This window comes from Erithacus rubecula, assembly GCF_903797595.1.
Source record: "Erithacus rubecula genome assembly, chromosome: 2".
Taxonomy (NCBI): Eukaryota; Metazoa; Chordata; class Aves; order Passeriformes; family Muscicapidae; genus Erithacus; species Erithacus rubecula.
The window spans coordinates 2,751,932-2,768,592 of NC_136685.1; the positions used below are offsets into that span (position 1 = coordinate 2,751,932).

General features: G+C 47.2%; 1 protein-coding gene across 1 annotated transcript; it reads left to right on the forward strand.

Moving 5' to 3' along the window:
• The first annotated feature begins 410 nt into the window (after positions 1–410).
• MTMR9 (myotubularin related protein 9) lies at positions 411–16,318 on the forward strand. Its single transcript, XM_079298199.1, has 10 exons — positions 411–896; positions 2,175–2,283; positions 2,573–2,698; positions 7,418–7,591; positions 9,994–10,211; positions 11,087–11,248; positions 12,797–12,938; positions 13,947–14,167; positions 15,562–15,713; positions 16,125–16,318. Exons 1-10 carry the CDS (start codon positions 712–714, stop codon positions 16,286–16,288), a joined length of 1,653 nt encoding a protein of 550 aa, XP_079154325.1. The 5' UTR covers positions 411–711; the 3' UTR covers positions 16,289–16,318.
• The last annotated feature ends 343 nt before the right edge of the window (positions 16,319–16,661 follow it).

The window sequence follows — 16,661 nt, forward strand, 5'->3', positions numbered from 1 at the left end:
TTCCCATTCCCATTCCCATTCCCATTCCCATTCCCATTCCCATTCCCATTCCCATTCCCATTCCCATTCCCATTCCCATTCCCATCCCTTTCTCGCTCTTTCCAACCCTTTTCCCACCCATTCCCGCCCCATTCCCGCCCCATTCCCGCCCCATTCCCATTCCCGCCCCTTTCTCGCCCTTTCCAATCCTTTTCCCACCCTTTCCCGCCCCATTCCCGCCCCATTCCCGCCCCATTCCCATTTCCGCCCCTTTCCCGCCCTTTCCCTCCAAGCCCCGCCCCATTCCCCCAAGCCCCGCCCCCCGCCCCGCCTCCTCCCCTCTATCTCCTCACCAGGCCCCGCCCCCTCGCTCGGCCCCGCCCATTACCATGAAGCGCCGCGGAACGTTTGTGGCGGGGCCCGGCCGCGCGCCGGACCCTTTACCCGCGCCGCTGCCTCCGTGAGGACACCGAGCGCCGATTGGTCCGGGTGCGCGTCACGTGACTCGGGCGGCGCTTCCGGCCCATCCCGCTCCGCCGGCTCCCGGGAATCCCGAGAATCCCGGGAATCTTGGGGAGCTCCCCGGGGCGGCACCGAGGGTCTCCGCTCCGTCACATCCCCCCACACCCGCGGTGCGACCCTGAGGGAGAAGGGGTGCGGGTCCGTCCCGCTCCCGCATCGCTCTGGGGCGAATCCTTCCCCAGGCCGCTGTTGCCGGTGATTTTCTCCAGCATGGAGTTCGCCGAGCTGATCAAGACGCCGCGAGCGGATAACGTGGTGCTGCACTGTCCCTTCCACCTGGCCGTGGAGGGGACGCTGTGCCTGACCGGCCACCACCTCATCTTCTCGTCGCGGCGGCACGACAACGCCGAGGAGCTGTGGCTGCTCCACTCCAACATCGACTCCATCGAGAAGAGGTGAAGCTTCCCTTCCCCCGCCTGCCCATCCCCATTGCTCGTGTTCGCCTCCTCGGCTGGCCCAAATCCGGCGGTGGAGAGCAGGAAGGATGCTCTGGGCATAGACATTGGCTCAGGCTGTGCCAGGGGAGGGCATCGCAAGGAATTTCTCCCCAGGAAGGGTGATGGAAGCCTTGGAATACCCCGGGAGGTTTGGAGTGTCCGTCCCTGGAGGTGTCCAAGGAAGCTCTGGGCTGGTGACACGGTGGGGATCAGTCACAGCTTGGACTCAATGATCCTTTTCCAACCTTAATAATTCTCCCAGGGCTCAGGGCAGGGTTCCCATTCTGTTTGCCTGCTCATGTCAGATGTTGCATCTCAAAAATTGGGTTTTTGGTCCTGTAGAGAGTCAGAATTTTGATGTTTAACCCCTTTTGCTCAGTGGATTCATCCACCCTTGAAGCACTTTATAACCAATTCAGCTTCCCTCAGTGTGCACAGAGAGGGACATCAGAGCACTGCTGAAGGGTTTCACTTTGTGTCACCCTGCAAAGCTGGTGGCAGAATTTGGGCTCTGGATTTGCTCAGCAGCATCATCCCTTCTGCAGCTGCTTATGGCAATCAATAACCCTTTAGTGATGTGCTTTTTGGGGCACAGCTGAGCTGTAGCTGCAGAGCTCCATATTTTTTCTTGCCCATCCCTTTTAACTACTGAGAATTCACAGATTTCTCTTCCTCCTCCTCATTTCTTCTTTACCTGCATCACTGGTCCCTCATTGAGTGTCTGTCTCATCTCACCTGGTCATTGTCTTCTCCTCCCTCACCTTTCTCCAGCTTGATGATAATAGTTCATTTTTATATTAATTACTAAATCCTTTTAAGGAAATCTGGTAGAACAGAGTTCCTTTCTGCCAGCAAGACAGAAGAAATCAGGCAGCAGTGATTAAAAAAAGCACAGAGCTTGGGATGGAGGAATTGCTGGGTGCTGATTAAGTTTGTTGCTGATAAAGTTTGTTGCTGATTTCCCTGTTTGTTTTGGAGAGAGGAAAGAAGCAGAGGGGTGGAAAACTCAGGGAATTTCTTCCCATGCTCAGTCCTCAACCTGGCCTTGGATAATTCCAGGGATGAGGCAGCCACAGCTTCTTTGGGCACCCTGTGCTCACAGAATATTTGTCATGTGATACCTCCACTTCCTGCCACAGCAAAAGGATGGGATAAAGGAAAATAAAACCAAAATCCACTTCTCCTGCCTTAGAGGATCCTGGTTTTATGGGATTTTTATTTCCTGCTTTGCTGTAGGTTCGTGGGCTCCTTGGGCACCATCATCATAAAGTGCAAAGACCTGAGGATTATCCAGCTGGACATCCCAGGGATGGAGGAGTGTCTGAACATTGCCAGCTCCATTGAGGTGAGCAGTTACCTCAGCCAGAAACCTGCAGATCTTGAGCTCACTTCAGCCTTCAGAGCTTTTTTTTTTTTTCCCAGTTAAGTTTTGAAAGGCCAAGTAAAATCTGGAATATTCCACACACAGGGTTGTGGGGTGAGATTTTGGACTCCCCATCCCTGGGAGTGTTCAAAGCCAGGCTGGATGATGGGGCTTGGCATTAATGAAAGGTGTCCCTGTCTGTGGCAGAGGTGGAATGGGATGAGCTTTTAGGTTCATTCCAATGATTTCCTGGTTTCTCTTCTCCACACAGGCTCTTTCCACCCTGGATTCAGTCACCCTCATGTATCCCTTCTTCTACCGGCCCATGTTTGAGGTCCTGGAGGATGGCTGGTCCTCCTTTCTGCTGGAACAAGAGTTTGAGCTCCTCAGCTCAGTGGTGAGTGCCATTTGAGGGATTGGCCCAGGCACTGCAAATCCCATGGTTAAAAATGGTTCCAAATTGTTAAAAAGTGAGTGTTGTTGAAATATTCCTTCTGTAACATCAGACACTGGTTTGCTGCTTCACCTTGTACAAGTGGAGGTTTGAGGCCTTTTTCTGGAAGTCACAAAGGTAGGAAATGATTTTGGCTTTTGGGGATGGTTCTCTAATTTGGAAGAACAGATTGAAATCCTTTGTCCTGGCTTTGTTGTTCTTAATTTTGATCTGGGGTAGAATGAGATGAATCTTTGTCAAACCTTTCATTGAAATGACACTGGTTTTAAAAAAATTGCTCTTTAGCAAGATGATAATGAAGATGCCCAGTTTGAAACACATTTTCCTTTAATTGATGCTGGGGAAATATTCAGGAGGAAACTTCCAGTTCTCTTTTTCCAGGTGCTGCTGAACACATTGATTTTATTTTGGGTAGGAATTGTTCTTATGGCATTGCCCCTTGTGTCTCTTACTCAAATTTCCTTTTAGGATTCTGAATTTGGTAAAGTGGGAACTATCTTGGGTGCAGAAACCTGTTTTAATAATTCCTTGGATTTGCATCTCTGAGTTCCAGATCTTTATTCCACATCCAGCCTGTGCTCTTGCTCCAGCAGCTCAGCTTTCTGAGCCCACATCCATTAGTGCAGCATCCCAGAATTTTATTTTCTTTTTTTTATTGCTTTTGTCTGCAGGCTGTATCACTTCCTGGCTATGAGTAATAACTGAATAATGTGATCAGCTTGACCAAATTCAGTTGATGAAATCACCAGAAAATTGAAGTTCAGAGGCCTTGCTATTTTTGTCTCATGATTAAAGCTCTTCCTCTTATGCATCTTATCTTCCTCTGCCATCCAAAGACAGACCAACTGTTACATCCAGCACATGGATCCATTGATGTGCTCTTTTCCCTTGTTTTTTTCAGGGATTTAAAATTTCATTTGTCAATCTCTTGCCTTTCTGAGCACATTCTCCATGTAAGAATTCCATTTAAAAACCTCATTACTTTTTAACACCACGTTTCCAGGGCAATCATTCACTCCTTTAAAATCTCCATGTCTGACAGCTGTTGATTAATTCTTGACTTTTAACCCAAAACTTCACATTTTGAACAAAATGGTGTCAAAAGCCACCTTCCAATGATTTACATCTCCTGAACAACAGAGAAATGTCTCATTGACCAAATAATTCTTGTTCTGTAGTGACACTGCCTTGTGTGACAGGCTGCAACAAGGAAATGGCTGATTTAAATCTTTCTCCCAGAAATCAAATGAGTAGAATTCCAAAGGTTCCTGCCTCTGCTAAATCATCCATCTGGATCTGCACCTTCCTCAGTAGGATAACAAATTAAAAACTATTTCACCCACCCTACAGCTCTAGTAATTTATTCATTCCAGTTTTATCTGCTACAGGAGAGTTGTTTTCAACACTCTCTAAAGTGCAGTGTAAAAGTTCATATTTTTTTTTAAAAGCTAGGTAGTACATTAAATATTTAGATAATATAACATATCATTTGTATTCTTCACAGTGAGGGCTGAATGGAATTCAGAATATGTGCAGGGGTTTATATTTTCTCTGAGCAGAGGTTTCTCTTCTGTCAAATTCCAGAACTGCTGAATGCTGCAAACTAACTGGAAATTCAGTTTCCTAAAATGAAGGGAAGAGGCCTGAGAACTTTGTACACTGACAGTATAATTAACATTTTATTGCCAAGAAAATGAATTGCTTTATTCTCCTTTCTTCCTCCTTTTTCTTTCTGCTTTTCTTTCCCTCCTTTGTTCTTTTTCTTTACCCCTTCACTCTTTTTTTCTTTCCCCTTTTTCTGTTTTGTTTGTTTGTTTGGTTTTTTGTTTTTTTTTTTTTAACTTTCCCCACCTTTTCTTTTTCTCTTTAATTTCTTTTCTGCCTGTTTTCTTTCCCTGTATTTTTCTTCCCTTTTCCCCTCCCTTTTTTCTCTTTTCTTTCACTTTTTAGCAGGGTTCTGAACAATTCAGTTATGCTTCATCTTCATGTCAGAGCTCCTTTTAAAAATCAAAATTTTCTGGGTTTGGGCTCAGGTTAAATGGTAATTGTGAACCATATTTTGCTCTTTTCAGACAAGCATCAATCTTTACATCTGTTCTGCTCTTTGTCCATGCACAATCTGATCCCAGTAGGGTTTGTTCCTTGGGAATGGCCTCTACCTTTGCTGCTTTACAAGATTTCCCAAAATCTGTGCTGGGTTCTTGACTTTTTTTTCTTTTTTTTCTTTTTTTTTTTAAGGCCTTTTGGTAGAGTTTGACTTGTTTCCCAATGTTTTGTGGAAAACAACCTCTCCTGGCAATTTTAGGTTTTAGGAGGAATGATAGCTTGGACATTTGGGAATCAATGTATCTATAAACAAATATTAGGAGAGGAAAAGTAAAAATCCAAGAGTTGATCCTGCACTTGGTTTTGAAATCACTGCTTTCTTCTTCCTCTGGAGTTCATTCTCCTTTCTGCTCAGCCCTCATCCCTTTGCTGCTTTAATCCTTAACTTCTCTAATTCCTAAAAGCTCAGCTGTCTTCCTGGGAAAATTAAGGGTTTGCTGAGTTTCACACAGCACAATTACCTGTTTGAAAGTGAGGTCTCCCTTCTGTTTCCTCTCTCTTCCAGTTACTGATGGCCCTTTTTGCTTCCAAATTCCAGCCAGGCCAAAGCTAAAGGAGTTGATTTGGGCAGTCTGGAGCTGGCAGTGCAGAGGTTAATGGGATCTCTGCAGCAGGAGCTGTTGGAGGGAAGATAAATGGTGCCAAGTGCTGCCAGGCTCCTCCTCCTTTCCATGGAAATGACACCAGGGATGGTCTGTCTCTGCTGGAAGTGGGAGGAGAGCAGGTTGTGGGCAGGGTTCAATTATCAGAGCAGGGGATAAATCAGGTGCTGCTCCCCCTTTCCTCTCCATACTGGTGGTGCCAGTGACAGCCAGTCTCCCACACACTCCCCAGAATTCTGGTTTTGCCTTTTCCACATCCTGTGTCATGCTGAGGTTTTTATCAGTTTGATATTCCAGATCCATTCATGTTTTTGTCATGGTAATCAAACTGTACACCCTCCCACATAAATCAACACAGCCCTCCCCCAAAATCCTGTTGAAAATCCAATTGCTGATGCATTTAAAGCTGGAGCTGTGACCAGCCACATCCTTTTGTATCCCAGAAATTTTCATCTCTGCTCATAACCCAATGGCCAGAGGCAATTTGACTTTGCATCTGGGAGAAGCTCTGCTTTTTATAAAATGGAGCTGTTCAGAGGAGCTGCTTTGAGGCTAATGAATAATGAAATAAGGTTATAGCAGGCATGGTGCAACACTGTCCAGCTGGGCTGCTGCACACAGGCAGCAATTGCTGCTCTTGATGCTGATATTTATTTTTTGCCAGCATCTTTTTTAAGCTGCTACCAAAAAGGACAATTTGCCTGTCTCCTAAACCACAGAGTCCATGCCTTGGAGCTGCTGCTGCTGAAATAGTGTTGTGATTCAGATCAGCCTGTTCAGCTGATGGAAAGGCTTCATTGCCAGAGGATATTCCTGAATTGATCCCACTTTTCCAGTGGACCAGTGAGGCAGTCAGGTGGATTTATATAAGCAGGTGGCAATCAGGAGGTGTGTGGCAAGAGTTAGTAAAGAAAGAAAGGAATTCTGATCAGATATGTGCAATTAATTCATGTTAAGTCAACAGACCTGAATTGATGTGGATTTTGTCTGTTTTGTCACAGCCTAATTTAGCTGTTGTGCTCTTCTCTCACTTTGTCCTGCCTGCCTTGTCCCTCTGCCTTTTTGCCTGCCTCAAACTTTCCTTGAACTCAGATGAGCAGAGAGGTTTGATGGGTCTCTGAGGTCTCTCCCTGCTGCAGAAGCTCCTCATTGACCTTTTTCTCTGAGCTGGAGCCAAGGCCTGTGGGTGACCCTGGGTGTCAGGTAGCTGGAATTCTCATGCCAAGTGCCTGGGAGGTGCCACATCCAGCTCTTCTTTCCCAGGGCTTTGGCTGCTGGGAGCTGGAGAAGTCACATCACAGGAGCTCATGGTGAGTCCTTGGTGCTGTAGAAGGAAGAGCTGTAGCTGAGGCCACAGGAAGGAACCAAGCTGGAGATGTGAAAATGAAATTTTAACCTCAAAGCAGCTTCAATATCTGGAGTGGGTGGAAATTTTTGCCTCTTTTGGCAACTTTTGTCTTGTGACCTCTTCTTTCAGCAACCCCAGAATGAGGGTTGGGCCCATATTCCCTGTATCTAAATGAATTTTTTTCCCCTCTTGTGTGGGAATACATTTCTCTGTGAGGTCTCCCCTTGCTGTCTGCTGTGCCTGTGAAATAATTTCAAGCCACAGTGACCCATTTCTGCCCACATGGGCTTATTTTGTGATGTTTGAGGATATGAATAAACCAGAGGAGGACCTGTTGCTCAAGACCCAGAGGCACCTGATCATTCTTCCATTCCTTCTGAGCTTTATCTGCACACTCCAAGGAGATGATTGCAAGGAGCACCAAGGGAAAAATTAATGGATCAACAGCTTATAAATGGCTACTTAAAGGACAATTTCTGGTGCAGATGGAACCGATCACAAATATAACTGTCTGTTCTTCATCCTATGCATGGAACTCTTTCTTCCCTATTACCTCTCCCACAGAATATCTGCCCTCACCCAAAGCCATGTGCTGATGTTTTCCAGACCAACGAGTGGCGTCTGAGCTGCGTGAACAAGGAATTCTCAGTGTGTCCCTCCTACCCTGCAGTTGTCATTGTCCCCAAATCCATCGACGACGAGGCGCTCCGCAAAGTCGCCCTGTTCCGCCACGGCGGCCGCTTCCCCGTGCTGAGCTACTACCACAAGAAAAATGGCATGGTGAGCTGCCTTTGGGGCTGCCTGAAGCTTTTAAAAGTGGTTGTTTTCTTTTTTTTTTTTTAGGTGTTTTCTTTTTTTTGTTGTTTTTATTCATGTTAGGATTGAATGCTTAAGAGGTGGTTGTTTATTAAATCTTAGCGAACGTACAGAGAGGTTTTTTTTAGTACTTCGAGCTGTTAAAGCTAAAAGTGAGAGAATGGAGGTGAATTTAATAAATTATTCAATTAAAAATTAATATTTATGCTTTTGGTTCAATGACCAAACACTTGTGATCTGCACTGCAGTGCTATTTAATTCAAAAATTGCTACTTGAAGTCGTAAAGAAGGAACAGAAGGAAGAAAGAGACAATGCCCAAGAACTTCTATTTAATCCCATACCTATTACTGTATTCTAAAACCTCAAATTAAAAACCCTTTACTATGTGAAATTACACACCTCTATTTTAACTACACTACAGTGGTTGTAACTCTATCACTGAATAGATTCAGGTGCTGCTCCCCCTTTCTTCTCCCTACTGGTGGTGCCAGTGACAGCCAGTCTCCCACACACTCCCCAGAATTCTGGTTTTGCCTTTTCCACATCTTGTGTCATGCTGAGGTTTTTATCAGTTTGATATTCCAGATCCATGCATGTTTTTTTTTTTATGGTAATCAAACTGCACACCCTACATAAATCAACACAGACACCTCAAAAATCCTGTTAAAAATCCCATTGCTGATGCATTTAAAGCTGGAGCTGTGAATGGAAGCCTTCTCCAAGACCTCAAGTCAAGAGCAGTGTTTTTTTGGGGATTAGTGCCAGAAAGCACAGAAAGTTTAAAACTCCCAGGCTTCAGGATTCCATCATGAAAGGATGAGGGACTCTGTTGGCTGCATGCTCTGGAATTAACAGAGTTCCTGGCTTATTTTGCAGCTTCCTCAGTGAAGCTGGTTGTGGGTGATAGAATGAGTAATCTCCATCCTGGAAACAGCCATAAATCTGCTTGGTTGGGAATGTGTGTGGCAGGAGCTCCCTTACAGCAGTGAGAACAAGATGAGGCTTGTAAAGCCACTGCTGGCACCCTGACTGGCTGTGCCTGCCAAGAGTTTTCATGGAAAGGATGGCAGGAGGCACATTGTCCTGTCTGTGAGCTGTGGGCCCTTGTCACAGCCATGGTGACAGCAGAGCCAAGGCTGCTTCTGCTGTGTGACTGTGCAAGGAGGATCAGAACAATCTGTTCTCTGAGCCTGGCAGGTAACTCGATTCAGGAGTACAAAGTCTTCCTCTTGCACAGACTTTGATGAGCCAGAATCCAATGGAGTGACTGATACACTGTAATTAAGAAGTGCACTGTATGAAAATGTTGGGAAATTGTGTTTCTTGCTGATGGAACCAGTTCTGAGGATGCTGGCATCCTTCAGAACCTTAAGCTTTTAAACTTGTTACAGTCTCCTCAAATGCTCTAATGCCTTCTCTCCTCCTGTGACCAAGATTTGTAAGCCTTCAGTTTGGAGCTGTCTAGTCTGACTCAGAAGCACCTTGGGATTTTCTTTGCTTTAAAAGCAGCCAGCCACCTACTCCAAATCAGTTGTGCTTTTTGCTTTTTCTCAGCTCAGCTGAAAACCATTGAAGGAAGAGTTTTGCTCAGTTATGTCTCCAAATTGTGCATGTTTCATGTGAGGAGTACAGCAGTGTTTGGCTCAGAGTGTTGCAGTTGTGACAGTAATGCTGTCACTCTCAGTGCCCTCCTGGCTCTGAGTTCTCAGCTGTACCTGGGGCTGCTGACTGGCTGCCCTCACATTTTCATTATAATTTGAGCTGCTGAGCTGCTTCTGAATTGAAAGGCATTTACTAAAGAGAAATTTCACCTCATCAGCCTGTGAACTTGAGGTTTATTAGTCCATCCATGGGGTAAAAATGTAATCTTTAACGCATGAGCAATATGAATGTTTTAAGAACAGAGTTGGGTATAGATCTTGAAAATGGCAGTCTGAAAAAGATGGTTCCATACAATCACAGGATGGTTTTGGTCAGAAGGATCCTTAGGGACCATCTAGTTCCAACCCCCTGCCATGAGCAGGGATGCATCTCAGCAGCCTTGAACCCTTCCAGGGATTTCTAACACTGGGTTTATAAAGGAGCCATCAGCAGGAAGGCAGCTCAGCAGCTCACAAAGATGGCACTTGAGGCATTACTGAAGGGATGCAGCCTCTGAGATGATGCCTGGCATTTCAAACTTGCCCAGCCAAATGATTGCTGGATTCAAGAATTTTCAGTTTTAAATCCATTCAATCCTTGAGAGGCATCGAACTTGAAACAACTGACGGATTCAGGGCAAAGCTTGCACCTCCAGTGCTTGGTGCCTTCCAGTGAGAATTCTCCCCACTTCCAGTGTGCCATGCATGTTTCTGTGTGTCCCCAGGCCATGCTGAGGAGCAGCCAGCCCCTGACAGGCACCAACGGGCGGCGCTGCAAGGAGGATGAGAAGCTGATCAACGCCACGCTGCGCTCCGGCCGGCGCGGCTTCGTCATCGACACGCGGCCTCTGGCTGTGGCCCAGCAGGCCAGGGCCAAGGGAGGGGGCTTTGAGCAAGAAGTGCACTACCCCCAGTGGAGGAGGATTCACAAGTATATTGAGAGGTGGGTGAGAGCAGGATCTGGCAGCTCTGGCAGAGCAGTGATACCTCCACGAGGTATTTGCTCGTGTAAGAAGAGTTGTGTATCCTGGTTCCTGGCAGCAGGGTCGTGTTGTTTCTGTGGCAAAACCGGGATATGTGGATGATAAAGGGATGTTTGGTTTGGTTCCTTGTTCTGAGCAAATTGCTGCAGGTTTGAGCCATCAAGTGCTGTTTCTTTTCCTGACCATCTTCAGCCACACTCCAGCCTCCCTGTGTTTCCCATTTGCACAGGAAGGAGCAGGTACCTTGCCAGAAAACTTCTGCAGGGGAGGGTTTGTTCTGTGACTGTCACTGTCCTCTTGTCCAGAGGATTTGTCCAGAGAAGCTGTGGCTGCCCCATCCCTGGAAATGTTCAGGGACAGGTTGGACAGGGCTTGGAGCAGCCTGGGATAGTGGAAGGTGTCCCTGCCCATGGCAGGGGTTGGGATGAGATGAGCTTTAAGTTTCATTCCAACCCAAACCATCCCATGATTCTGTCATCCAGTGCTTTTCTCTGGATAGCTATTATGGTTCAGTCATTTGGTGACAAGTTACTAAATTAAACAGAATTTTAGTCTGGCTTTGTTCAACTTCTCTTAAAGCCTTAATTTTGGGGAATCCTTCTACACAGGCATGCAGTAATGTTCTTGGAGCTGTAGACCAGCTCTTGAGCAGTTAAATAAAGAATTTTCTTGCAAATACTTCAAGTTTTTGATTTTGCTTCTAAAGATTTTATGTGAACTTACATTTTTAAAGCATCAGAGAGAGAGGAATGAATAAACACAATATATAATAATCCATGTCCTCATTTCTATGTTACTACTTGTGCTTTCAACAATGTTTTTCCTTTTCCCAAAGGTTTAATATCCTGCAGGAGAGCTTCATCAAGCTGGTGGAGGCTTGCAATGACCAGTCACACAACATGGACCGTTGGCTCAGTAAACTGGAAGCTTCCAACTGGCTCACTCACATCAAGGAGCTGCTGACTGCAGCTTGCCTGGCTGCTCAGTGCATTGACAGGTGAATCTCCTGCAGAAAGCCTTGGGTTGCTCATTCACTGGTTACTGATTGCTCATTAAATAACTCTGGCAGTATCAATAGCTGCCCACCGTGGTCTGGCTCACTTGTAGCCATGGAAGATTGTGTTTCTTCACAGTGAAGGAATGCTGCTCCAATAAATCAGGAGGAGGGAGGAAATCTCAGCTAAGAAAAGGTTTTGGATCATGTGTTTAAGGTATATTCCTGTGCCTGTTGCAGCCAAGCTAATGTGGGGAGTTTTGTTGAAGGTTTGGATTAAAATGAAATTTCCAATACCACCCCTCACTTCCAGAGGTTAAAACAATGTCATCTCCTTGTTTTCTCCAGGAATTGGTCCAATGTTTTTCCCCTCTTATATTTTTATCCCCTCTGTCAGCTCTATCCAGGCAATCCTGCTCATCCCTTCTAAGTGCTTGTGACCTGTTTTAACCTGGCAATTCTTTCACAAATGCTGCTGACTCAGCACACTCGTGCTCATACCTCAGGCTGCAGAGCCAGTGCTTGCTGTCAAGTGCCAGGGTTTGTAAAACCAGATGCAGGAATCTAAATTGCTTTTATCTGTGGCTCTGGGTGGGAAAAGCCCATCCCAAAAATTAGGGAAAACCTGACTTTTCATAGGAGCTGGGGAATGTGTTCTGCAGCTGAAATGCAGGCTCAGTGGTGAATCAGCACTGCTGCATTAAAATGGAGCTCTGTGCTTTTTAAAAGCTCTGATAGTGCTGGTTTCATTACTGGCTGTGCCAGGAAAGGATTGCTCTGGATCAATAGTTTTATCTGAAATTCTTTCCTGCAAGCATGTAATGGGAAAGATCAGTGATGAAACCCTTCTGGCTGGTTGGGACAGTGGCTGATTTCATAATTTTTAACCTCAGCTTTGCTTTTTGTGTTTGCCTGGAGCCATAGCAGGTCAGTTCCAGGTGCCTAAGGTCAGAGCCTGGAGGTCAGAGCTGGGCTGACAAGGAGAGTTCTGCTGTATTTTCCATGGGGAGAGGATGGCTGAGATCTTTCTGCATCTTAGAGGCCTGAAATATAAAAGGGGAAAATAGTGGGAGAAAATCAGTATAGAGAAAGGTGAAGATTAGGTAGGGAAGGAAGGTTTAGATTAAATATTAGGGAGAAACTGTATTAGAACAGTGGTAAGGCCCTGGGACAGGGTGCCCAGAGCAGCTGTGGCTGCCCCTGGATCCCTGGAATTGTCCAAGGCCAGGCTGGATGGGACTTGGAGCAACCTGGGATAGTGGAAGGTGTCCCTGCCCATGGCAGGGGTGGAATGGGATGAGTTGGATATCCAAGCTGTAACTCAAAGAGATGCTAATCCCAAAGAGTGAGAACCACATGGGAGATCTCACTGTGCACCTTCTGTCAGTGTGGGAAAGGATCTGGAATTCCAGAGTGCCTTTAGTGATGCAGAGCTCAGGTCACTGTTGATGAGTATCCAGGTGAGATCCTTGTGGGATCCATGTAATGGCATCTACTGGGATGATTCTGCTCATTCACACTCTTATCCATTCCCATCTTTTCCTTTCCCAGGGAAAGTGCTTCAGTGTTAGTCCATGGCAGTGAAGGAACTGACTCCACCCTCCAGGTCACTTCCCTGGCACAGATCATCCTGGATCCAAGGTGCAGGACCATCCGTGGCTTCCAGGCTCTGGTAGTGAGGGAGTGGCTGCAGGTGAGAAATGCCCCTGGACAGAGCAGCAGAGACACTGGGGTTGGGAAATAGCCTGAGAGGCAGCCAGCAGGGTGGGACTTGCTGCAGCCCTGCTGAGTGTGAGTGTCCTTTGTCCTAAAGAGCAGCAGCATTACCTGAGTCATTTGTCCCTCTGGCATCCTGGGGCCTCTGCCTCTCATTGATTTTGGGGAACTGCCTGTTTTGTGTGCTCTGGGTGAGCATCTCTTATCAAGAGTGGTTTGGGTTGGAAGGACCTTGAAGCTCCTCTCATTCCAACCTCCTGCCATGGCAGGGACACCTTCCACTGGACCAGGTTTCATCTCTTCCATCTCAGTAGAGAAAAGTGTTCAGAACAAACCACAAAACCTGAGTTGTGCTCTTTGTACCTTGGCAGTCTAGTCCTCCAGTGCACCCACCCCAGCTTGTTCCTGCTCACATTATCTGATCAAACACAGCCTGAGAAAGGCAGGGAAATCAGTCATAGAATCATAGAACCATTTAGGTTGGGAAATATATTTAAAATTGTCAAGTCCAACTGTCCCCCAGCACTGCCAAGGCCACCACTCATCTGTGTCCCCAAGTGCCATATCAATGTGACTTTTTAATGCTTCCGGTGATGGGGACTGCACCATTGCCATGGAGAGCTGTACCAGAGCTGAACAGCCCTTTCCACTAAGAAATTTTCTCTAATATCCAACCTAAACCTGCCCTGGAGGCTGTTCCCATTCCCTGGTAGCAGAGCCTGTCCCCTCTGGCTGTCCCCTCCTGTCAGGGAGTTGTGCAGAGCCACAAGGTTCCCCCTGAAGCTCCTTTTCTCCAGGCTGAGCCCCTTTCCCAGCTCCCTCAGCCTCTCCTGGTGCTCCATTCCCTTCCCTGCACATGCTCCAGCCCCTCAATATCCTTCTTGTCAGGCTCCTGCCTCCCTGAGCATTTGCACGGGCAGAACTTGCTGTGAAATGTTTTTCCTCCCATTCCTTGGTGTGTGATGGTGTCCCTGGTTCCCTCCAGGCTGGCCACCCTTTCCAGCAGCGTTGTGCCCAGTCAGCCTATTCCAACAGCAAGCAGAAGTGGGAGGCCCCAGTGTTCCTGCTCTTTCTGGAATGTGTGTGGCAAATCCACCGGCAGTTCCCTTGCTCCTTCGAGTTCAACGAGCAGTTCCTCATCACACTCTTTGAACATGCCTATGCCTCCCAGTTTGGCACTTTCCTGGGCAACAATGAAAATGAAAGGTTGGTAAGGGTGCTGGACTTGAATACTTGAAGTGTTGGGCTGAATTTGTTTAAAAGAAGGTTCCAGAATCATGGAATGGTTTGGGTTGGAAGAAATCTTAAAGATCGTCTTGTTCCAACCCTCTGCTGTGGGCAGGGACACTTTCCATTCTCCCAAACACAAACCCCATCCAACCTGGCCAAAAATCTCCACCCATCACCACTTTATTTCTCACACAGAAGCTCTTCCATAAAAGAGCAACCAGCTGGAATTTGATGTGAGTCACAGCTGTGGGAAGCAGACTTGTCCATGCAAGCTGGAGGAGGAGGAGGTTGAGGCAGGCAAAGGTCACAGCTGACAATTCTGTCCCTCACCTCAACCTGACTCTGTAGCCTGGTGGTCCTGAGACCTCTGGGTGAAGGATTGGAGCTGCCCACAGCTGCCAGGGAGATTTGGATTCCTGTTTGGAGCTTGGAAGTTCTGCCCTCAGGATTCCTGGCTCCTGTAGGGCTGAGGGTCTCCTGCTGGACTGAAGGTCACTGGACAGGAAGGGGAAAACAGAAGTGATACTTCAGAGAAAGAAGGCAATTTAAAGCTTCCTGTAAACCTCTGTCCTTAAAATAATCTGGGTTTAGAAGAGACTCTGCTGCCTTCTGCAGGGCTGCTGAACCAGTCATCTGCAAAACCAAGTTAGACTTGAAACCAATAAGCTGAAATTTGGAGGAGTATTGAATGTTATGTGTAATAACCTGCCTGTCACATCTGAGCACATCAGCCTGGGAGCACAGACAGGGCTGGAGTCTGATGTTAAGCTTGTGCTGTCTGAAGCATTCACAGGAGTGGTGAATCTCCTGCCTGGCTGGCAGTTCAATTTGCCAGTGCAGGCAGAATGAGATTTGCTGGAATCTGAGGCACAGGGATCCCTGTAACTGGAGGTGGGATTGCCCCAGGAAAGCAGCACTGCTTGCTCTGTGTGCTCAGTTCCTTCCTGCCACCAGAGGGACCTGTCAAACATGTCCACTCCAGCAGTAAAACTGCTTTTATGTGCTTGAGAATTCCATTCCCATCCTGATGCAGCCCTGCCCCACCTTCCAGCTCTCCCTTAACACAGGAGCCTGATCCCTTTCCAAACTTGGCTCTCAAACCACAGTAAGGGGTGACTGATTCCTCACCTGGGCAGCAGGCAGCCAACCTCCAAGTGTTATTTCTCCATCTTTTATTCAAAACTAATTATAATCAGCCAGGCTGAGTAAATTGCTTTAGGTTTACACCCTGTGCCATGATGGTGAAGGGATTAACTTGAATTATCTGGGGGAGTAGCACATGGAAAACTTTGTGACCTTGTCTGTGTGATTCTAACAAGAGCCTTACAGATCCAAGTGTACAAAACTGACTTTTCCTGTGGGTTTCTTAGGGCTAAACTGAAGCTGCCTCAGAAGACCATGTCCCTGTGGTCCTGGGTGAACAGGCCTGAAGAGCTGAGCAGGTTCCAGAACCCTCTTTATGAGGCCAACAGCCTTGTCATCTGGCCCTCTGTGGCCCCACAGAGCCTGCAGCTCTGGGAAGGTGAGCCAGGTTTGCTTTCCTTGTTGCAGGCAATATCTCTTTTGTGATTTTTTTTTATGTCAGACTTCATTGCTGACCAGTCTGGAGAATCCATGTGCAGTGGGGGAGAAACTTTCCCCATCCCATGGGTGCTGCAGAGTCCATGACAGTGACACAAGCAGGCTGTCATGGCAGGGTTAGGACTGAAAATGGAGTGGTCTGATAAGTACAGCAGGAAAAAAGGAATGAACCCCCTCATTTTTCATTGTTATTAACCTTGTTTAATAGGATGGTGAGCTTGGAGAGGAGTGGGGGAAACCATTTAGTGGGGAGAGAAAGGGAAGAAAATGTGAACTGTGTGCTGAGAGCTGCTTCATGAATTCCTCCTTATTTCAAGAACCCCTTGTGACCTGAGTGTCTCTGGCCTTCCAGGTGTCTTCCTGAGGTGGAACAGGCCTTCCAAATTCCTGGAGGAGGCTGAGGTAGAAAGGATCAACATCATCAAGTACAACAAGGAGCTGCAGGCCAAGGTGAACGCGCTGAGGCGGCAGCTGGCCGAGATGGAGACGGATGAGGAGGCAGGGGAGGAGCCCTGAGCTGGGCTTTGCTCTGAGCTGGGCTTTGGGCTGAGCCCTGAGCTGGGCTTTGCTCTGAGCTGGGCTTTGGGCTTTGCCCTGAGCTGGGCTTTGCTCTGAGCTGGGCTTTGCCCTGAGCTGGGCTTTGCCTCAGGCTCAGGCCTTTGCTCTGAACTGGGCTTTGCTCTGAGCTGGGCTTTGGGCTTTGCCTCAGGCCTTTGCTCTGAGCTGGGCTTTGCCCTGAGCTGAGCTTTGGGCTTTGCCCTGGCCTTTGCTTTGCCCTTCACCTCCAGGAAGAAACACAGCAAGTGCATGTTCTGCTGAGTCCTTGGGTACAGCTGACCCTCCCACTGCTGAACCCTTCACTCCATGAACCTCCCTGCTTTGTGGGGAG

What these genes read in the sequence shown, in the direction of transcription:
- MTMR9 (XM_079298199.1), top strand. Translation starts at nt 712, where the DNA reads ATGGAGTTCGCCGAGCTGATCAAGACGCCGCGAGCGGATAACGTGGTG. An exon ending in ACCACAAGAAAAATGGCATG is followed by an intron (nt 7,592 to 9,993) that starts GTGAGCTGCCTT and finishes GTGTGTCCCCAG; the next exon opens with GCCATGCTGAGGAGCAGCCA. An exon ending in TAGTGAGGGAGTGGCTGCAG is followed by an intron (nt 12,939 to 13,946) that starts GTGAGAAATGCC and finishes GGTTCCCTCCAG; the next exon opens with GCTGGCCACCCTTTCCAGCA.